This window comes from Carcharodon carcharias, chromosome 7 (genome assembly GCF_017639515.1).
Source record: "Carcharodon carcharias isolate sCarCar2 chromosome 7, sCarCar2.pri, whole genome shotgun sequence".
NCBI lineage: Eukaryota > Metazoa > Chordata > Chondrichthyes > Lamniformes > Lamnidae > Carcharodon > Carcharodon carcharias.
This window is the reverse complement of record NC_054473.1, coordinates 192,705,824-192,726,953: the sequence shown is the minus strand read 5'-3', so window position 1 is coordinate 192,726,953 and position 21,130 is coordinate 192,705,824. Positions and strand designations below refer to the sequence as shown.

General features: G+C 44.8%; 1 protein-coding gene across 1 annotated transcript in view; it reads right to left on the bottom strand.

Annotated features, from left to right (window-relative positions):
- Positions 1-21,130, bottom strand: part of utp4 (UTP4 small subunit processome component) — a 55,242-nt gene that overhangs the window by 23,688 nt on the left and 10,424 nt on the right. The window contains exons 2-12 of the mRNA XM_041192256.1: positions 20,845-21,036; positions 19,259-19,343; positions 17,600-17,689; positions 16,692-16,903; positions 16,386-16,557; positions 16,213-16,304; positions 12,866-12,962; positions 5,391-5,455; positions 4,417-4,539; positions 3,162-3,318; positions 2,005-2,111 (exon numbers count right to left, since the gene is read on the bottom strand). Coding sequence (XP_041048190.1) covers positions 2,005-2,111; positions 3,162-3,318; positions 4,417-4,539; positions 5,391-5,455; positions 12,866-12,962; positions 16,213-16,304; positions 16,386-16,557; positions 16,692-16,903; positions 17,600-17,689; positions 19,259-19,343; positions 20,845-21,036 — 1,392 coding nt within the window. The remainder of the gene's footprint in view (positions 1-2,004; positions 2,112-3,161; positions 3,319-4,416; positions 4,540-5,390; positions 5,456-12,865; positions 12,963-16,212; positions 16,305-16,385; positions 16,558-16,691; positions 16,904-17,599; positions 17,690-19,258; positions 19,344-20,844; positions 21,037-21,130) is intronic.

Here is a 21,130-nt window from a genome sequence, read left to right as displayed (position 1 = left end):
GGTCCCTTACAGTCTGAAGTGGGAAAATTTATAATAGAGAACAAGGAAAGGGCAGAGCAATTAAACAACTACTCTGGTTCTGTCTTCACAGAGGAAGACACAAATAACTTCTCAGAAATACTAGGGAACCAAGGGTCCAATGAGAAGGAGGAATTGAAGGAAATTGGTATTACTAATAAAATTGTGCTGGAGAAATTAATGGGATTGAAAGCCGATAATTCCCCAGGGCCCGATAATCTACATCCTGGGGTAGTAAAGGAGGTTGCCATGGAAATACTGGATTTTGTTGGTTGTCATCTTCCAAAATTCTGTAGATTCTGGAACAGTCCCAACAGTTGCAGGGTGGCAAATCTAACCCCAACTTTTAAAAAAGGAAGGGAGAAATCGGAAATTACAGACTGGTTAGCCTAACATCAGTAGTAGGGGAAATGCTAGTATCTATTATAAAGGATGTGATAACAGGACACTTAGAAAATATCAACAGAATTAGACAAAGTCAACATGGATTTGTGAAAGGGAAATATGTTTGACAAACCTACTAGAGTTTTTTGAGGATGTAACTAGCAGGATAGATAAGGGGGGACCAGTAGATGTGGTGTATTTGGATTTTCAGAAAACTTTTTTGATAAAGTCCCATAAAAGAGGTTAGTGTGTAAAATTAAAGCACATGGAATTAGGGGTAATATATTGGCATAGATTGAGAATTGGTTAGCAGACAGGAAACAGAATAGGAATAAATGGGTCCCTTTTGGAGTGGCAGGTGGTGACTGGTGGGGGACCGCAGGAATCAGTGGTTGGGACCCAGCTACTCACAACATGTATCAATAATTTGGATGAAGGAACCAGGTGTAATATTTCCAATTTTGTTGATGACATGAAACTTGGTGAGAATGTGAGTGTTGAGGAGAATATCAAGAGACTTCAAGGTGATTTAGATAAATTTTGTGAGTGGGCAAATACATGACAGATGCAGTGTGAGGTGGGTAACTGTGAAATTATCCACTTCCGTAAGAAAAACAGAATGGCAGAGTATTATTTAAATGGTTATAGATTGGGAAATGTTGATGTACAAAGGGACCTGGGTGTCCTTGTACACCAATCACTGAAAGCAAGCATGCAGGTGCAGCAAGCAATTAAGAAGGCAAATGGTATGTTGGCCTTAGTACAGGAGCAAGGATGTCTTACTGCAGCTGTACAGAGCCTTGGTGAGACCACACCTGGAGTATTGTGTGCAGTTTTGGTCTCCTTACCTAAGAAAGGATATACTTGCCATAAAGGGAGTGCAGCAAAGGTTCACCAGACTGATTCCTGGGATTTCAGGATTGTCGTATGAGGAGAGATTGGGCCAACTAGGCCTATATACAGTGGAGTTTAGAAGAATGAGAGGGAATCTCATCAAAATGTATAAAATTCTGACAGGGATGGACAGGCTGGATGCAGGGATGATGTTTTCCCTGACTGGGGGGTCTAGAACAAGGGGTCACAGTTTCAGGATATGGGAGAGACCATTTAGGACAGGAGAAATTTCTTCACTCAGAGGGTGGTGATCCTGATCCTATGGAATTCTCTAACACAGAAGCTGTGGAGGCCAAGTCACTGAATATATTTAAATAGGAAAATAGACAGATTTCTAGACTCTAAAGGCATCAAGGGGTACGGGGAGAGAGTGGGAGTATGGCGTTGAGATAGAGGATGAGCCATGATCATACTGAATGGCGGAGCAGGATCGAAGGGCTGAATGACCTCTCCTGTTCCCATTTTCTATGTTATCCTCCATCACCAACACCTCCACAACCAACTTACCTTCCGGTCAGCCCCCAATAACCCCATTACTCTCCATGACTAATAACCTCATACCCAACATTAACCTATATCATCACCTCATACATGGTTATTACTCTCTCTGACCCTCGCACCCGGGTTACACTTCTGCCTCCTGATAACTGAGCATTATCCTCTGTCGCCCCCATACATTGGCATTAGCCTGAAGTCTTTGGTCCCTACCTTTAACTGCTTGAGGTTATAGATGCTGATTTCACAGCCATAATTTGCACCTGCCAGCCAGTTGCCATCTGCACTCTCTGCCAACAGATGGACAGGCTCAAGGGAATCTACAGGAGCACGACAAGAAAAAGATATTTGGCAAAAATACAAAAGCTTCACTGTGGATATAAATAAATAAATCCTCCCTGGAGAGACACTGAATCCCCAGCTAATCTAAGGCTATGTTTCTTTATTACACAGTCTGATTTGGTGAACTGTACCCCAGTGAGAGTCAGCACCTTCAGGAACTGCCCCCCAGTGAGAGTCAGCACCTTCAGGAACTGCCCCCCAGTGAGAGTCAGCACCTTCAGAAACTGTCCCCCAGTGAGAGTCAGCACCTTCAGGAACTGCCCCCCAGTGAGAGTCAGCACCTTCAGGAACTGCCCCCCAGTGAGAGTCAGCACCTTCAGGAACTGTCCCCCAGTGAGAGTCAGCACCTTCAGGAACTGCCCCCCAGTGAGAGTCAGCACCTTCAGGAACTGTCCCCCAGTGAGAGTCAGCACCTTCAGGAACTGTCCCCCAGTGAGAGTCAGCACCTTCAGGAACTGCCCCCCAGTGAGAGTCAGCACCTTCAGGAACTGCCCCCCAGTGAGAGTCAGCACCTTCAGGAACTGTCCCCCAGTGAGAGTCAGCACCTTCAGGAACTGTCCCCCAGTGAGAGTCAGCACCTTCAGGAACTGTCCCCCAGTGAGTGTCAGCACCTTCAGGAACTGTCCCCCAGTGAGAGTCAGCACCTTCAGAAACTATCCCCCACTGAGAGTCAGCACCTTCAGGAACTGTCCCCCATTGAGAGTCAGCACCTTCAGAACTGTCCCCTAGTGAGAGTCAGCACCTTCAGGAACTGCCCCCCCAGTGAGACTCAGCACCTTCAGGAACTGTCCCCCAGTGAGAGTCAGCACTTTCAGGAGAAACACTGAATGTTGCCCCTATGCATTGGATGGACAATCCCAAATGCCATGGAGTAGCACATAGCATGAACACGTGCAGAAGGAAGTATCCTGACATTTGTGGCCAAAAGGGGACATATCCCATGTCCCTGCATTTACATTTCATCATCAAGCAAATGGCAGCTTGTGAAGACCCAGAACAGTTTGTGGCACCTTCCTGAGGAAACTTACTGGATTTGGGTGTGAGGATGTGTGCTCGCTTGGCATTCAGTGTCACTAAATCCACCACCTGGATACGGTTGTGATCTGAAGCAACAAACAGCTTGGTGGAATCGGCGGAAAACAGCAACTGATGAGCCTGCTGCAGAGTCTTCACAAATCGTGAGGCCTGTAGGAGGGCAAAGGGTTAAAACGTGCGTACGATCGATAACCATTTGCGCACAAATTAGACGCAGGAACCCAATACCCATGCCCAACCTATACCCATCAAACCCCCTTGACTCTCACACACCCCCCCAATACACTGCTCTCGTGGCACACCTCCAACCCCCATTACACTGCTCTCGTGACACGCCCCCAACCCCCCATTACACTGCTCTCGTGACACGCCCCCAACCCCCCATTACACTGCTCTTGTGACACGCCCCCAACCCCCCATTACACTGCTCTCGTGACACGCCCCCAACCCCCCATTACACTGCTCTCGTGACACGCCCCCAACCCCCCATTACACTGCTCTCGTGACACGCCCCCCAACCCCCCATTACACTGCTCTCGTGACACGCCCCCAACCCCCCATTACACTGCTCTCGTGACACGCCCCCAACCCCCCATTACACTGCTCTCGTGACACTCCCCCAACCCATTACACTGCTCTCGTGACACGCCCCCAACCCCCCATTACACTACTCTCGTGACACGCGCCCAACCCCCATTACACTGCTCTCGTGACACGCCCCCAACCCCCCATTACACTGCTCTCGTGACATTCCCCCAACCCATTACACTGCTCTCGTGACACGCCCCCAACCCATTACACTGCTCTCGTGACACGCCCCCAACCCCCCATTACACTGCTCTCGTGACATGCCCCCAACCCCCCATTACACTGCTCTCGTGACATTCCCCAACCCATTACACTGCTCTCGTGACACGCCCCCAACCCCCCATTACACTGCTCTCGTGACACGTGCCTAACCCCCCATTAACTGCTCTCGTGGCACACCCCCAACTCCCCATTACACTACTCTCGTGACACGTCCCCAACCCCCCATTACACAGCTCTCGTGACATTTCCCCAACCCATTACACTGCTGTCATGACACGCCCCCAATCCCCCATTACACTGCTCTTGTGACACACACACAATGACACAAACACACACCTTCCGTTACTCAAACCAAATCACAGGAAGGCAACAGACCTCAAAAATCTCTACCACCTCTCGCTACAATTCTCTATCTTACAACTCTGACATCTGACCTACCGCATTAACTGTGACAGAATCATTCTCATACTGTATTCGATAGAGACGGACTCTGTGGATGTTTGAGAATGCAATCCAGGTTCCACAGGGAGAGAGTGCACAGCACCGTATGTGGTCACAACCCTACACAGGAAAAATTATAAGACAGAATCAAAAACAGCGCCAGCAGACTGAGCCCAGCACATGGTTGGGAAATAGGGCAAATGGGGTAAGAGGGTGGGAGCTCCGAGTGAGCCCAGTGCATTTGAAGCAATTCAGAGAAGGTTCTCTAGGTTGATTCCTATGATGAAAGGGTTGTCTTATGGGGAAAGGTTGGGCCGAAACTCATTGCAGCTTAGGAGAATGAAAGATGATCTTAGTGAAATATAAAAGATTCTGAGGGGCTTGACAGGGTAGATACGGGGGAATCTAGAACTAGAGGTCGCAGTTTAAAAGTAAGCGAGCTCCCATTTAAGGAAGAGATGAGGGAGAATTTATTTTCTTGGAGGGTTGTTAATCTTTGGAATTCTCCTCCCTAAAGAAAAGTGGAGGCTGACCATTGAATATATTTTCAAGGCTGAGTTAGACAGATTTTGATCTACAAGGGAGTCAAGGGTTATGGCGGACAGGCAGGAGCCATGATTCTGCTGAATGTCAGAGCAAGCTCGAGGGGCAGAATGGCCTACTCCCGTCCCTATTTATGTTAAAGAGTCCAGCATAAAGAGGGTGATTCCCAGAGTGAGCCTGTACACGGTAGGTGAAGCGATTCCCAATTCCCACAAGGAGCCCAACACACGGTGGGGGAGGTGGAGGCAGATAACATCTACAGCAAGCCTGGCTGACTTCAGCTTGAAAGGAGAACCCAAGTCAACACAATGGTAGCAAGCTATGTTTGTCACTGGCTCACAAAAACACCATAAAGACCCAGAGCCTATTAGACCCGACAGAGTTTAAACGTTCATTGTTAATGTCAGCACCAAAATCTTCCCACACACCTTGTTCTTTAATTGAAGCAGTTTCTCTGGTATTTTGCTGATTGGCAGGACATCGCCAGGAGTTCCTGAGACAGTGAGGAAGAGAAATAACACACTAAACAGTATAAGTGAGATTAAATGAAAACAAATCTGAATAAACTGGATAGGAACATGAGCACAAAGTCTGCAAATAAATGGGAAATATGAAAACCAGGTCTGGTGCGGGAAAGGCCCAGAGTTACAGCAGGAATTAGGAACAGCAAAAGCTTGTGCTCCTTGACCGAGCAGAGAAATTAATATTAAAATGCACTAAGAGGCAAATATATATTTAAAGGGCACAAGAGTTTAACGCAAGGCTCTGTGTATGAAGGTGTAAAGCTAAGACATCAAGGTGTACACTGTACAGAGCCTTGACTTAAGCCAATGATGGGGGATGGAAGCTGGGACTGTCGTGAAAGAGTCAGTCACTTCTGTCAGTAACTCTACAGTTTGCAATTGTGTTAAGAACAAAGAAAAGTACAGCACAGGAACAGGCCCTTCGGCCCTCCAAGCCTGCGCCGATCATATTGCCTGTCAAACTAAGACATTTTGCATTTCCAGGGTCCATATCCCTCTATTCCCATCCTATTCGTGTATTTGTCAAGCTGGCTCTTAAACACCACTATCGTACCTGCTTCCACCACCTCCTCTGGCAGCGAATTCCAGACACTCACTACCCTCTGTGTAAAAAAACTTGCCCCGCACATCTCTATAGTTTTCTCCTCTCACCTTAAATCTATGTCCCCTAGTAATTGACTCTTCCACCCTGGGAAAAAGCTTCTGACTGTGTCCTTGGCACTCATAATTTTGTAAACTTCTATCAAGTCGCCCCTCAATCTCTGTCGCTCTAGTGAGAACAATCCGAGTTTCTCCAACCTCTCCTCATAGCTAATAACCTCCAAACCAGGCAGCATCCTGGTAAACCTCCTCTGCACCCTCTCCAATGCCTCCATTTCCTTCTGGTAATGTGGCGACCAGAATTGCACGCAATATTCCAAGTGTGGCCTAAGGTTCTGTACAGCCGCAGCATGACTTCCCAGCTTTTATACTCAATACCCCTGCCAATGAAGGCAAGCATGCCATATGCTTCCTGACTACCTTATCCACCTGCGTTGCCACTTTCAGTGACCTGTGGACCTGTACACCCAGATCCCTCTGCCTGTCGATGCACTTAAGGGTTCTGCCATTTACTGTATAATTCCTACCTGTGTTAGACCTTCCAAAATGCATTACCTTGCATTTGTCTGGATTAAACTCCATCTGCCATTTCTCCACCCAAGTCTCCAACCGATCTATATCCCGTTGTATCCTTTGACAATCTTCTTCACTATCTGCAACTTCTCCTACCTTATTGTCATCAGCAAACTTACTAATTAGCCCAGTTACATTTTCCTCCAAATCATTTATGTATACCACAAACAGCAAAGGTCCCAGCACTGATCCCTGCGGAACTCCACTAGTCACAGGTCTCCATTCAGAAAAGCACCCTTCCACTGCTACCCTCTGTCTTCTATGACCAAGCCAATTCTGTATCCATCTTGCCAGATCACCTCTGATCCCGTGCAACTTTACCTTCTGTACCAGTCTGCCATGAGGGACCTTGTCAAAGGCCTTACTGAAATCCATGTATATAACATCCACTGCCCTTCCATCGTCGATCATCTTTGTCACTTCCTCGAAAGACTCAATCAAGTTAGTGAGACACGACCTCCCCTTCACAAAACCATGCTGCCTCTGACTAATACACTGATTTGCTTCCAAATGGTAGTAAATCCTGTCACGAAGAATCTTCTCCAATAATTTCCCTACCACTGACGTAAGGCTCACCGGCCTGTAATTTCCTGGATTATCCCTGCTACCCTTCTGAAACAATGGAACAACATTGGCCATTCTCCAGTCCTCTGGGACCTCACCCATAGCCAGTGAGGATCCAAAGACTTCTGTCAAGGCCCCAGCAATCTCCTCCCTTGCCTCCCTTAGTACTCTGGGGTAGATCCCATCCGGCCCTGGGGACTTATCCACTTTAATATTCTTCAAGATGCCTAACACCTCTTTTTTGATCTCAACATGATCCAGGCTATCTACACACTCTTCCCTAGACAAATCAACTGCAAAGTCCTTCTCTTTGGTGAATACCGATGAGAAGTACTCATTTAGTATCTATCCCATTTCTTCTGGCTCCACACACAGATTCCCACCTCTGTCCCTGAGAGGACCCACCCTTCCTCTGGCTATACTCTTGCTTTTTACATATGTATAAAAGGCCTTGGGATTTTCCTTAATCCTGGTTGCCAATGACTTTTCATGGCCCCCTTTTAGCCCTCCTGACTCCATGCTTAAGTTTCTTCCTACTTTCTTTATATTCTCCACAGGCTTCATCTGTTCCCAATCTTCTAGACCTGACAAATGCTTCCCTTTTCTTTTTGACTAATCTCTTAATATCCTTTGTTATCCAAAGTTCCTGAAACTTGCCATACTTATCCTTCATCCTAGCAGGAACATGCTGGTGCCGAATTCTTATCAACTAACATTTGAAAGCCCCCCACATGTCAGTTGTTGATTTGCCCTCAAACATCTACCTCCAGTCTAGGTTCCTCAGTTCCTGCCTAATATTGTTATAATTAGCCTTCCCCCAATTAAGCACCTTAACCCGAGGACTCCTGTTATCCTTATCCACTAGTACCTTGAAACTTACTGAATTATGGTCACTTTTCCCGAACTGCTCCCCTACTGAAACTTCGACCATCTGGCCGGGTTCATTCCCTAATACCAGCTCCAGTATTGCCCCTTCCCTAGTTGTACCATCTACATATTGTCTCAGGAAGCCCTCCTGGATGCACCTTACAAATTCTGCACAATCCAAACCCCTAGCACTAAGTGATTCCCAGTCAATATAGGGAAAGTTAAAATCACCCACAACAACCCTATTGCTTTTACATCTTTTTAAAATCTGCCTACATAACTGTTCCTCAATCTCCCGCCAGCAATTGGGAGGTCTATAGTAAACCCCCAACATTGTGACTGCACCCTTCCTATTACGGAGCTCTATCCATATTGCCTCGCTGCATGAGCCCACTGAGGTGTCCTCCTGTCATACAGCTATGATATTCCCCTTAACCAGCAGTGCAACTCCCCCACCTCTTCTACATCCTTCTCTATCCTGCCTGAAACATCTAAATCCTGGAACGTTTATCTGCCAATCCTGTCCATCCTTCAACCAAGTCTCTGTAATAGCAATAACATCATAGTCCCAAGTACTAATCCAAGCTCTAAGCTCATCTGCCTTGCCTGTTATACTACAAATGCACCTTAAGTCCCGGTTGATATTAATTTTAATGTTTCTCAAGTTGTTCATTTTTATAGATTTTGGAGTCCTAGCTTAGAATTTATTCATTAATGAAGCACATGACATTTATACAGGATAAACCAGTGCTTAGATTTGAATACGTTTATGAAGGTCAATCATCACAAAGATCAAAGAAATGACAGAAGAATGTTTAACCCCAAAGACTGAAACCATAACTCTAATCTCGTTACTTTGCTCTTTGCTTGTATCCTTTTATTTACTTTGAAAAGGGAATTTGCTAAATATTTACAATGATGTTACAGTTGCTGCCACACACTTACTTGTCATAAATTATTTAATGGCAAAAAAACTCTGCTACCCCTGCCTTTTATACTTCTTCCATCAGTCTATCCTTGTGTTACCAATTTATCAGCCAACAGAAATAATCTTTTATTTAGTGATTAAAATGAAATAAAAAATAATTCAGTAAAGAAACAACCCTAACAAAACTGGAGTCAATGGGAATCAGGGGGAAAGCTCTCAGTCATACCCAGCACAAAGGAAGATGGTTGTGGTTGTTGGAGGTCAGTCATCTCAGTCCCAGGACATCACTGCAGAAGTTCCTCAGGGTAGTGTCCTCAGCCCAACCATCTTCAGCTGCTTCATCAATGACCTTCCTTCCATCATGAGGTCAGAAGTGGGGATGTTTGCTGATGATTGCACAATGTTCAGCACCATTGCAACTTCTCAGATACTGAAGCAGTCCATGTCCAAATGTAGCAAGACCTGGACAATATCCAGGCTTGGGCTGACAAGTGGTAAGTAACATTCATGCCACATAAGTGTCAGGCAATGACCATCTCCAACAAGAAAGAATCTAACCATCGCCCCTTGAAGTTCAATGGCATTAACATCACTGAATCCCCCACTACCAATATCCTGGGGGGTTACCTTTGACCAGAAACTGAACTGGACTAGCCATATAAATACTGTGACTACAAGGACAGGTCAGAGGCTGGGAATCCTGCAGTGAGTAACTCACCTCCAAAGCCTGCCCACCATCTACAAGGCACAAGTCAGAAATGTGATGGAATATTCTCCTCTTGCCTGGATGAGTGCAGCTCCAGCCACACTCAAGAAGCTTGACACCATCCAGGATAAAGCAGTCCACTTGACTGAAATCCCTTCCACAAACATTCACTCCCTCCACCACCGATGCACCAGTAGCAGCAGTGTGTGACATCTTCTAAATACTCTGCAGGAATTCACCAAGGCTCCTTAGGCAGCACCTTCCAAACCCACAGCCACTACCTAGAAGGACAAGGGCAGCAGACACATGGGAATACCATCTCCTGGAAGTTCCCCTCTAAGTCACTCACCATCTTGACATGGAAATATATCACTATTCCTTCACTATCACTGGGTCAAAATCCTGGAACTCTTTCCCTAACAGCACTGTGGGTGTACCTACATCACATGGACTGCAGCGGTTCAAGAAGGCAGCTCACCACCACCATCTCAAGGGCAATTAAGGATGTGTAATAAATCCTGGCCTAGCCAATAACATCCACATCCCTTAAATGAATTTTTAAAAAAGCTGAATGCAGAAAGTAAAGTGGAGAACTGAAAAGCAAAAGAGGGACAGAGAGTGTCAGAATAGTGGCTAACATAAAAGGGAACCCAAAGTCTTTTACAAAACACAAACTTAGTTAATACAGAAAGGGTAGGTCTGATTAGGGACTGAAAAGGAAATCTTCCTGTGGAGATGGAGGACAAGGTTGAGGTACTGAATAAGTACTTTGCTGGAGAAGAGGTGGCAGTGGGAAAATTGCAAAGGACAAAAATAAATAAGGACGACCTATTTAAAAGGTTAACATAACCCAAAAGGAGAAAAATCATCTGGCTTGAATGTGATGCATCTTATTTACTGAGGGAAGTCAGGGTGAAAATTTCTGAGACTCTGGCCACAATCTTCCAATCCTCCTTAGATATGGCAGTGGTACCAGAGGACTACAGAATTGAAAATGTTACACCCCTGTTCAAAAAAAGGCTATAGGGATAAAGACAGCAGTTAAAGGCCAGTCAGCTTAATGCCAGCAATGGGGAATCTTTTAGAGACAATAATCTGAGACAAAATTAATTGGGAAAGTATGGCTTAATAAATGAATCCAGCATAAGTTTGTTAAAGGCAAATTGTTTTTGACTAACTCGACTGTCTATTTTAAGTTAATGGAGAGAACTGATGTTGTGTATGTGGACTTTCAAAAGATGCTTCACAAAGTTCCACATAATAGACCTGTCAGAAAAATTGAAGACAACAGGTTAGAAGAGACAGTGGTAGCATAGATACAAAATTGGCTAAGAAACAGAAAACAGAGAGAGTGTAGTGGTGAACAGTTGTTTTTCCGACTGAACAAAGGTATCTAGTGGTGCTCCCAAATGGTTGGGACAGGGCCTCTTCTTTTTTACATATTTTTTTTTCTTTATTCTTCTTCATGGGATGTGGGCGTTGGTGTCAAGGCCAGCATTTGTTGTCCATCCCTAATTGCACTCAGTTCAGTGGCTTGCTAGACCATTTCAGAGGGCAGTTAGAAGTCAACCACATTGCTATGGGACTTGAAGTCACGTGTAGGCCGGAGCAGGTAAGGATAGCAGATTTCCTTCCCTAAGGGGGATTAGCGAACCAGATGATTTTTACAACAATTGATAGTTTAATGGTCACCATTATTGAGACTAGCTTTATATTCTAAATGTATTAATTGAATTTAAATTCCCTCAGTTGCCATCATGGAAATTGGACCCATGTCCCCAGAGCATTAGCCAGGGTCTCTGGATTACTAGTCCAGTGACATTACCACCATCTCCCCATAAAATAACCTAGACTTGGGTATACACAGCATAATTTCAAAGTGTGCAGATGTCACAAAACTCAGATGTTGTAAACAATGAGAAGGATAGTCACAGACTCCAGGACAGGTAATCCAGTAAAATGAGCACAAATGTGGCAGATGAAATTCAACACAGAAGTGTGAAGTGATACATTCTGGTAGGAAGAATAAGGAGAGGCAATATGAATTAAATGGTACAGTTTTAAAGGATTTGGAGGAACAGAAACTTGGGGGTGTAGGTAGACAAATCTTTAAAAGTGATGGGACACATTGCTTTTTTTAAAAAAACAACCTTCATTCAGGATCCTTGGTTTTATAAAGAGACAGACTACAAAAGCAAGGAAGCTAAACAAAACCTTTATAAAACACTGGTTAGGCCTCAGTTGGAATAGTGCGTCCAATTCTGGGCACCATATTTTAGCAAGGATGACAGGGTCTTAGAGAGGATGCAACATTTACTAGAATGGTCCCAGGAATGAAGGACTTCATTTATATGGAGAAACTAAAAAAAGCTGAGACTGTTCTCCGTAGAGCAGAAATGTTGAGGGGTGATCATCAATTGTTTAGATAAAGGAGATATTCGGGTCAGTAACCAGAGGACATGGATTTAAAGTAATTGTCAAAAGAATCAGATGAAATGAAGGAAAAATATTTTACACACAAGCTGTTGTGATCTGGAATACATTGTCTTAAAGAGTAATGGAAGCAGATTCAAAAGTAAAAGGGAATTGGATAAATACCTGGAGGGAAATTTTTGCAGGGTTATGAGGAAGCAGGGAAACTGGGAATTTTTGGATAGCTTTTTCAGAAAACCAATAAAGGTATGGTGAGCTGAATGGGCTCCGGTTGCGCTGTACATTCTATAATTCAAGTCATGCAAAACTTTCCATAATTTTGAAAGCTTTTTAGATTCTCCTTCCCATAACATTACTAGGCAACAACATATCCATGGCATCACCAGGCCATCTCATTCCAGGTCTTAAGAGGACTGTAGCCGGCCTGGTTTCACATTGTGCCCACAATGTGGACTACGTCAGTGCCATACGGCAATATGTATGTTCCCATCCTCGGTTTTACCTCATTTCACTCTGGTATAGTGTTTCCAATTCTTCAGAGCACTACCCTTAGATAACTTTTTTTTATTCTTTAATAGGACATGGATGCTGCTGGCTAGGCCAGCATTTTTATTCCCTATCCCTAATAGCCCTTGACAGCAAATAAAATCTGCATTTTCTCCAAAGATCCTTTATTCATAGCGTGGTTTACTAAACATCATCCTTTACCTGTGGCTCCAGGGCTGCCCAATCGCCATAACTCGAGCTGCTCTGGGAACTGAAACAGGAGCAGATTTACCTTCCGGCTGCAACACACCAGGTTTCGCTGTGGAAAAGTCAAGGAATAGACCTTAGAAAAGTTACGGTGCAGAAAGAGGCCATTCAGCCCATTGTGTCTGTGCCAGCCAAAAAGAGAAAAAAGAAACTAGCTGCTCATTTTAATCCCACTTTCCAGCGCCTGGTCCATAGCCTTGCAGGTTACAGCACTTACAGCAGGTGCAAGTATCTTTTTCAATGAGTTGAGTGTTTCAGCCTCGACCATCAATTTAGGCAGTGAATTCCAGACACCCACCACCCACTGGGTGAAAAAGCTTTTCCTCATGTCCCCTCTAATCCTTCTACCAATCACCTTAAATCTATGCCCCCTGGTAACTGACCCCTCAGCTAGGGGAAACAAGTCTTTATTGTCTACCCTATCTCGACCCCTCATAATTCTGTACATCTCAATTAGATCGCCCCATTTAATTGATTTAAAAATTTACCCATCTCTCTTTCATGTTTCTCCCATCCTCCTCCTGCCATATACACTGCAAACACCATTCCAGCCATGAGGGTAGGTTGACTGACTAGTTGGAACATGTTCTTTAACATGAACCATTCAACATGTTGAATATTTTAACTTTTCCTCCAGTAGTTTCACATGGCACCACCTACAGGATGACAGGAAACACTTGGGACGTTTCTGCTTTTCATTCCCCAATTCTTTTTGGCCTGAAGGCTTGACTCTTGCTGGGCATCTGGCTGACCTCCTGCACCCTGCTATTTAAGCATAGAGTCGAACAGCACAGATGGAGGCCATTTGGCACATCAAGTCAATGCTAGCTCTCTCTGGAGCAATCCAATCAGTACCATTCTCCCACTCTATTCCTGTACCCCTGCAAGTTTATTTCCTTCAAGTGCCTGCCCAGTTTCCTTTCGATATCAATCATCTCCGTTTCCACCATGCGCATAGGCACTGCCGAGTAGGCAGCAGGCCCAGGTCTTTACCACTCGCTGCACAAAAATGTTCTTCTTTACATTCCCCCCACTGTATCTTTTGCCCAAAACCTTAAATCTGTGTTCCCTGGTCCTTGTATCATCAGCTAATAGGGAAACTTCTCTTTGTCTGCCTTATCTAAATCTATCATAATCTAGGACACCTTTGAGACAGATTTCCCTTTAACCTCCTGCTCTCCAAGGAGAACAACCCAGCTTCTCAAAATCTAATCTGGTAACTAATCACCCCCTCCCCCATCCTTGGAACCATCTGGTAAATCTCCTTTGCACCCATGCAAGGACCCTCACATCCTTCCTAAAGTGTGGTGACCAGAACTGGACGCAATTCTCTAATTGTGGTCTAACCAGAGGTTTAAGAAGGTTCAGCATAACTTCCCTGCTTTTGTGCTTAATATCTCCATTTATGAAGCCCAAGGTCCCATTGGCTTGGTTAACCACTCTCTCAATATGCCACCTTCAAAGGTCTATGTACATGAACCCCAGATCCCTCTGTCCCTGCAAACTCTTTAGAATTGTGCTATTAAGTCTATATTGCCGCTCCCATGCATCACCTTACACTTCTCTATTAAATTCTATCTGCCACTTGTCTGTCCATTCTTTAGCTTATCTATGTCCTGTTGCAGTGGTTTGGTATCATCCTCACTGTCAGCCACACCTCCAAATTTAGTATCATCTACAAATTTTGAAATTTTGCTCTATTTTCCAGTATTAAGGTCTTTTATATAGGTGCGGTACCCGTATCTGGGAAGCTCAGGACTAGACGTGTACTGGATATGGGCATTTTCTGGATTCTGGGTCCTGGGCTGAGGAGGGGTGGTGGGGGAATAGGATAACTGAAGCTGGGCTGATTTCTCCACCCAGCTGGATACAGGTGGGACAGGGAAAGGAAGCGATGGGATGGGATGAAGGGCAGACCAGACCGGTTTCCACCGTTAATCCCAGGCCCAACGAGCAGAGAATCAGTGTGCCATGACCTGGATATATTGCTAAAACTATACAAGGCTCCGGTTAGACTACACCTAGAATACTGTAAACAGTTTTGGTCATCTTATCTAAGGTCACATTATCTAAGGAAAGATGTACTGGCATTGGAGGCAGTCCAAAGAAGGTTCACTAGGTTGATCCCGGATATGGTGGGATTTTCTTTTGAGGAGAGGTTGAGTAGGTTGAGCCTGCACTCTTTGGAGTTTAGAAGAATGAGAGGCAGCCTTATTGAAAGATATAGGATTCTAAGGGGGTTTGACAGGGTGGATGCTGAGAGATTGTTTCCCCTTGTGGGATAGTCTAGGACCAGAGGGCATAATCTCAGAGTAAGGGGTCACCCATTTAAAACAGAGATGAGGAGGAATTTCTTCTCTCAGAAGGTAGTGAATCTGTGGAATTCTTTACCGCAGAGGGCTGTAGAGGCTGGGTCGTTAAGTATATTCAAGGCTGATATAGACAGATTTTTAATTAGTAAGGGAATCAAGGATTTATGGGGAAAAGGTGAGAAAGTGGAGTTCTGGATTTTCAGATCAGCCAGGATCTCATCAAATGGCAGAACAGATTCGATGGGCTGAATGGCCACCTTCTGCTCCTATGTCATACATGACGGACAGCAATGCCTGATGGCGATTGTATAGTTTTCAGGTCAGGTCCCAGTTTTTGGGCCCTTCCGGATTTTGAGATGCTGGACAAGGGGGTCTGGTACCTGTATATCAAAAATGCGGTGGTCCTAGCACCAACCTAGAGGAACACCACTGTCTATAATACTCCAGTCCAAAAGCAATTGTTCACCACAACTTGCCATTTTCTGTCCTTAAGCTAATGTTTTATACCAGCTGGCACTGACCCTCCTATTCCATGAGCCTCAATTTTGTTAACAGCCTTTCATGTGCAACTTTATCAAATGCTTTCTTAAAATCCATTCAGAGGCAACATCCACTGCATTACCTTCATCAATCTTCTGTTACTACTTCAAAAAGTTCAATTAGCTTAGCCAAGCACAATCTGCCTTTTACAAATTTGTGCTGGCTCTCCTTAAATAACTCAAAGCTCTTGGAGTACCTGTTGTTTTTTCCATGATTGTTTCTAAAACCTTCCCCGTCACTGATGTTAAACTGACCAGTTACTAGGTTGTCCTACAGAATCTCATTACTACAGCTTCACAATTCCTACGTTCAAACCATCTGCGGACTATGACTGTCTTTGCTCACAAGCTCTGCAGCCCAGAGTTCAAGTCAGAATTTCACTTCTTGGTCTGTGTTGGAGAGTAATTAGATACTGATACAGAGCACATGGTGGCTCCAACAAACACTTACATGTGGGAAGAGGACTTTGCGGAGAGCAGCTTCATACGACTTGGTTTCCACTAGGTCCATCATGGGACGAATGACAAGCTGGGCATCCAAACCTTATCCAGGAGAAGAAAGTAGTTCAGGAAAAGTTCCACCTCGTAGCTTACCTAACATAGAAATAGATTTGATCCACTCACCGCCTGAAACAACAGCAGATTTGGTGTGAATGACAGCCCTCACGTCGTGGGAGTGGTATTTAAAGGTCTTTGTACGAACCCAATGAGTGTCAGCAACTCCTGACTTTACTGCAAGCAGCTGGAATTGGACAACAGTTCCCTCAGATGTCCCAGCAGCAATGCTGTCCTCATCCTTCAGAGAGAAAGATCCCGATCAGCAGATTGTACAACAGAGCTTGGGAGTGACGAGCTGGGTATTATAACTGAGTGGGGTGTGATTGAACCAGTGGCAGAAATCAGCCAACATAAAGACCCAGTCTCACTCACCTTGTTCACTGCCAACGTCAGCACATCACAGTTGGTGACAGGGTGTGTTTTCAGCAGAGTTCCTGTCTTCCAATCCCAGAACTGCACTTTCCCCGCTGAATCTGAACTCACAATGGTGTAATCACTTAGGAAGCAGAGACTCCACACCACACATTCACGATTGTGGAAAACAATATCACCGCGATCCACAAGAATACGGCGTGTGCAGTGACCTGGAGAGAAAGGAAATGATGAACACGGGTGAATGTGGCAATCAGGAGGAGCTGAGATTCAGTTAAATACCATAGACTGAAAAACTGGGCGCTGACCCAGAGCAAATAACAGCATAAACACATGACAGGTAAAAAAGCTTCTAAACTTCTAAAAAACGTATTTACTTTTGCTGTCAGTGAATCTGAGCTAGTTCGAGAGTGCTTCACAGTCATTTTCACAGAGTCTCGACATCAGAGTGAGAGAAGACAGTCATCTGTGTGGATTCACCAGCGCAGAGTCCACAGTATATACCATTGAGAAGATGCACTGAAGAATCTTGCCAAGCATCTTCTAAACCTGCGACCTCTACTACCTAGAAGGGCAAGGGCAGCAGCACACGAGAACACCACCATTGGCAAGTCATTGGGTCAAAAGTCTGTAACCCATCCCCTCTCTAACAGCACTGTGGGTGTACCTTCACTATATGGACTGCAGGTATTCAAGAAGGAAGCTCATCATTACTTCAAGTGCAATTAGGGAAGGACAATAAATGTTGGCCTTGCAGCAAAATGCCCACGTCCCATGAACGAATAATAAATTTCAAACCCAGGCCTCTGGGCTGAAAAGGCAGCATCCAAACTGCTTCAATCTGTTCACTTTGTCAACTCAAGCCGGCAGGCTTTACCCAGGTAAGAATCATAAACACACCAACTTACCAGACTTTACATCAAAAACTCGGATAACGTCCAATGACCCTGTTGCAATCATTGTGCCCGACTTGTGCCAGGCCAGAGAAAGTACACGATCTGCCAGAGAGAGAGAGACAGAGAGAGAAGCCCATCACCTTACTGCTGCTAATTTATAGAATCTTATGGTAGAGAGAGAAGCCATTAAGCCCATAGAAAGATCTATCTAATTAATCACTTTCCTGCTCTTTGCTATAGCCCTGCAATTCTTTACTTTTCAAATTTTGATCTAATTTCCTTTTGAAGATTACGAATGAATCTGTTTCTACCACACATTTAGGGAGTGCATTCCATATCATAAGAATTCGTCACCCAAAAAATTCTCACCTCCCCTGGATTCTTTTGTCAATTAACTTAGATCTGTGTCCCCTGGTTAGCAACTCTCCAGCCACCAGAAACAGTTCCTCCTTATTTACTCTATCAAAACCCTCAATTTTGATAACTTTCTTGCTTTTGTATTCTGTGCTTCCATTAATAAAGCCACGGATCTCATAAAACATTTTAACTGCCTTCTCAACAACTTGTTCCATCACCTTCAAAGATTTGTGTAGGTATACCCCCAGGGCTCTCTGCTCCTGCTTTAAATTTGGTTTATATGGTCTCACCTCATTCTTCCTTGCAATATGCATCATACATCTCTACATTAAAATTCATCTGACCATGTCTGCTCATTTCTTTAATCTGTCTATAGTCACTTCTTCGTATTTATTCACAGGAGGGCAGATTTCCTTCCCTGACGGACAGTAGTGAACTAGATGGGATGTTACAACAATTCAATAGCTATATGGTCACTATTAGCAGCGTTTTAGTCCAGATTTATTTAATTATTTAATTTAAATTTCTCAGCTACTGTGGTGGGTTTTGAACTCATGTCTCTGAATGATTAGAAAATGAGTTTTGATTACTAATAAAATTAGTAATGGATTAATTAACAGGACAAAGCAGCCAGCTCGATTGGCACCACATCCACAAACATTCACTCCCTCCACCACCGACACACAGTAGCAGCAGTGTGTACCATCTACAAGATGCACTGCAGGAATTTAGCAAGGCTTCTTAGACAGCACCTTCCAAATCCACGACCAGTATCTAGAAGGACAAGGGCAGCAGATAGATGGGAACACCACCACCTGGAAGTTCCCCTCCAAGCCACCTACCATCCTGACTTGGAAATATGTCACCGTTCCTTCACTGTCGCTGGGTCAAAATCCTGGAACTCCCTCCCTAACAGCACTGTGGGTGTACCTACACCACACCGACTGCAACAGTTCAAGAAGGCAGCTCACCACCACCTTCTCAAGAGCAATTAGGAATGGGCAATAAATGGTGGCCAGCGAAGCCCACATCCCAAGAACAAATGTAAAAATATAACCATTGTGCTACCATTCCCCTGAAATCCATTCACGCTTTTCAGCCAAATTGCTGCCTTTATTCATAACCTATCGATCTTGGTGAACAAACTCATACAAACCCCCACCATCCCGCAAACTCACATCCTAACTGCAGTTACAGGCAGCCCCTCTGTGCTGGGTTACACGGAGATACAGCAGCCACCCGACTGACCCTCCAGCCAGACCATGGTTCCGGATTCAGGATTACTGCTATAACAAAAGACAAGACTGTGCTCACCTTTTTGGCGATCCAGGTTTCTCTCAAACTGAAGCTTTTCTGGAACAATCTCAAACAATTTGACTGAGCCATCTTCACATCCGACCTGCAGGTAACAGCGGCAAAAAAATCATCGGCAACCAGTGCACACAAAACTGGACCAGAAACACAGCTAGATGTAGCAATCTTATTAAAATAAAATCCTTCACTTCACTTCACGCACCCACAAGGGATAAAAGCTCTGAAGGGAAAGAAAACTTTTACAGACACTCAGCAGCCACTTTAAATCTGATGTTCCAAGAGACATTCTTGGAGATAAAATATATTTTCCTCATCATCAAACACTCCCAGGACAGGTACAGCACCGGGTTAGATACAGAGTAAAGTTCCCTCTACACTATCCCCATCAAACACTCCCAGGACAGGTACAGCACAGGGTTAGATACAGAGTAAAGTTCCCTCTACACTATCCCCATCAAACACTCCCAGGACAGGTACAGCATGGGGTTAGATACAGAGTAAAGCTCCCTCTACACTGTCCCCGTGAAACACTCCCAGGACAGGTACAGCACGGGATTAGATACAGAGTAAAGCTCCCTCTACACTGTCCCCATCAAACATTCCCAGGACAGGTACAGCACGGAGTTAGATACAGAGTAAAGCTCCCTCTACACTGTCCCCATCAAACACTCCCAGGACAGGTACAGCACAGGGTTAGATACAGAGTAAAGCTCCCTCTACATTGTCCCCATCAAACCCTCCCAGGACAGGTACAGCACAGGGTTAGATACAGAGTAAAGCTCCCTCTACACTGTCCCCATCAAACACTCCCAGGACAGGTACAGCACGGAGTTAGATACAGAGTAAAGCTCCCTCTACACTATCCCCATCAAACACTCCCAGGACAGGTACAGCATGGGGTTAGATACAGAGTAAAGCTCCCTCTACACTATCCCCATCAAACACTCCCAGGACAGGTACAGCACAGGGTTAGATACAGAGTAAAGCTCCCTCTACACTGTCCCCGTGAAACACTCCCAGGACAGGTACAGCACGGGATTAGATACAGAGTAAAGCTCCCTCTACACTGTCCCCATCAAACATTCCCAGGACAGGTACAGCACGGAGTTAGATACAGAGTAAAGCTCCCTCTACACTGTCCCCATCAAACACTCCCAGGACAGGTACAGCACAGGGTTAGATACAGAGTAAAGCTCCCTCTACACTGTCCCCATCAAACACTCCCAGGACAGGTACAGCACAGGGTTAGATACAGAGTAAAGCTCCCTCTACACTGTCCCCATCAAACACTCCCAGGACAGGTACAGCACAGGGTTAGATACAGAGTAAAGCTCCCTCTACACTGTCCCCATCAAACCCTCCCAGGACAGGTACAGCACAGGGTTAGATACAGAGTAAAGCTCCCTCTACACTGTCCCCATCAAACACTCCCAGGACAGGTACAGCACGGAGTTAGATATAAAGTAAAGATACCTGCATATAGAGAAAGAAATATTTGTATCCTTGGGTGTCCCAATGTGCTCACCACCAATCTTTGATATTTTACTGCACAGTATTGCCTTTGACAAGGATAACTTTGTACTAACCGCCAGATGAGTCTCCTCACTGTTACAGCTTATGCACCAAAGTGGGCCTCCAAAAGCATCTAGTCTGTACTTCGGACAGAGTCTCTGCAGGTCATATTCGATGATTTCTCCATTTAATCCGACGCTCAGAAGTCGATTCTCACCAACCCAGCTGATTGCTTCAATAGATCGTTTCTCATTCCCGGGAATGACCTAATAAACAGAAAAGGTTAAATTAATCAATACTATGCTGTGTGAATATCCTTCTGTTAATTGATAGCACATAGTGTGAAACCCATCTCAGGGC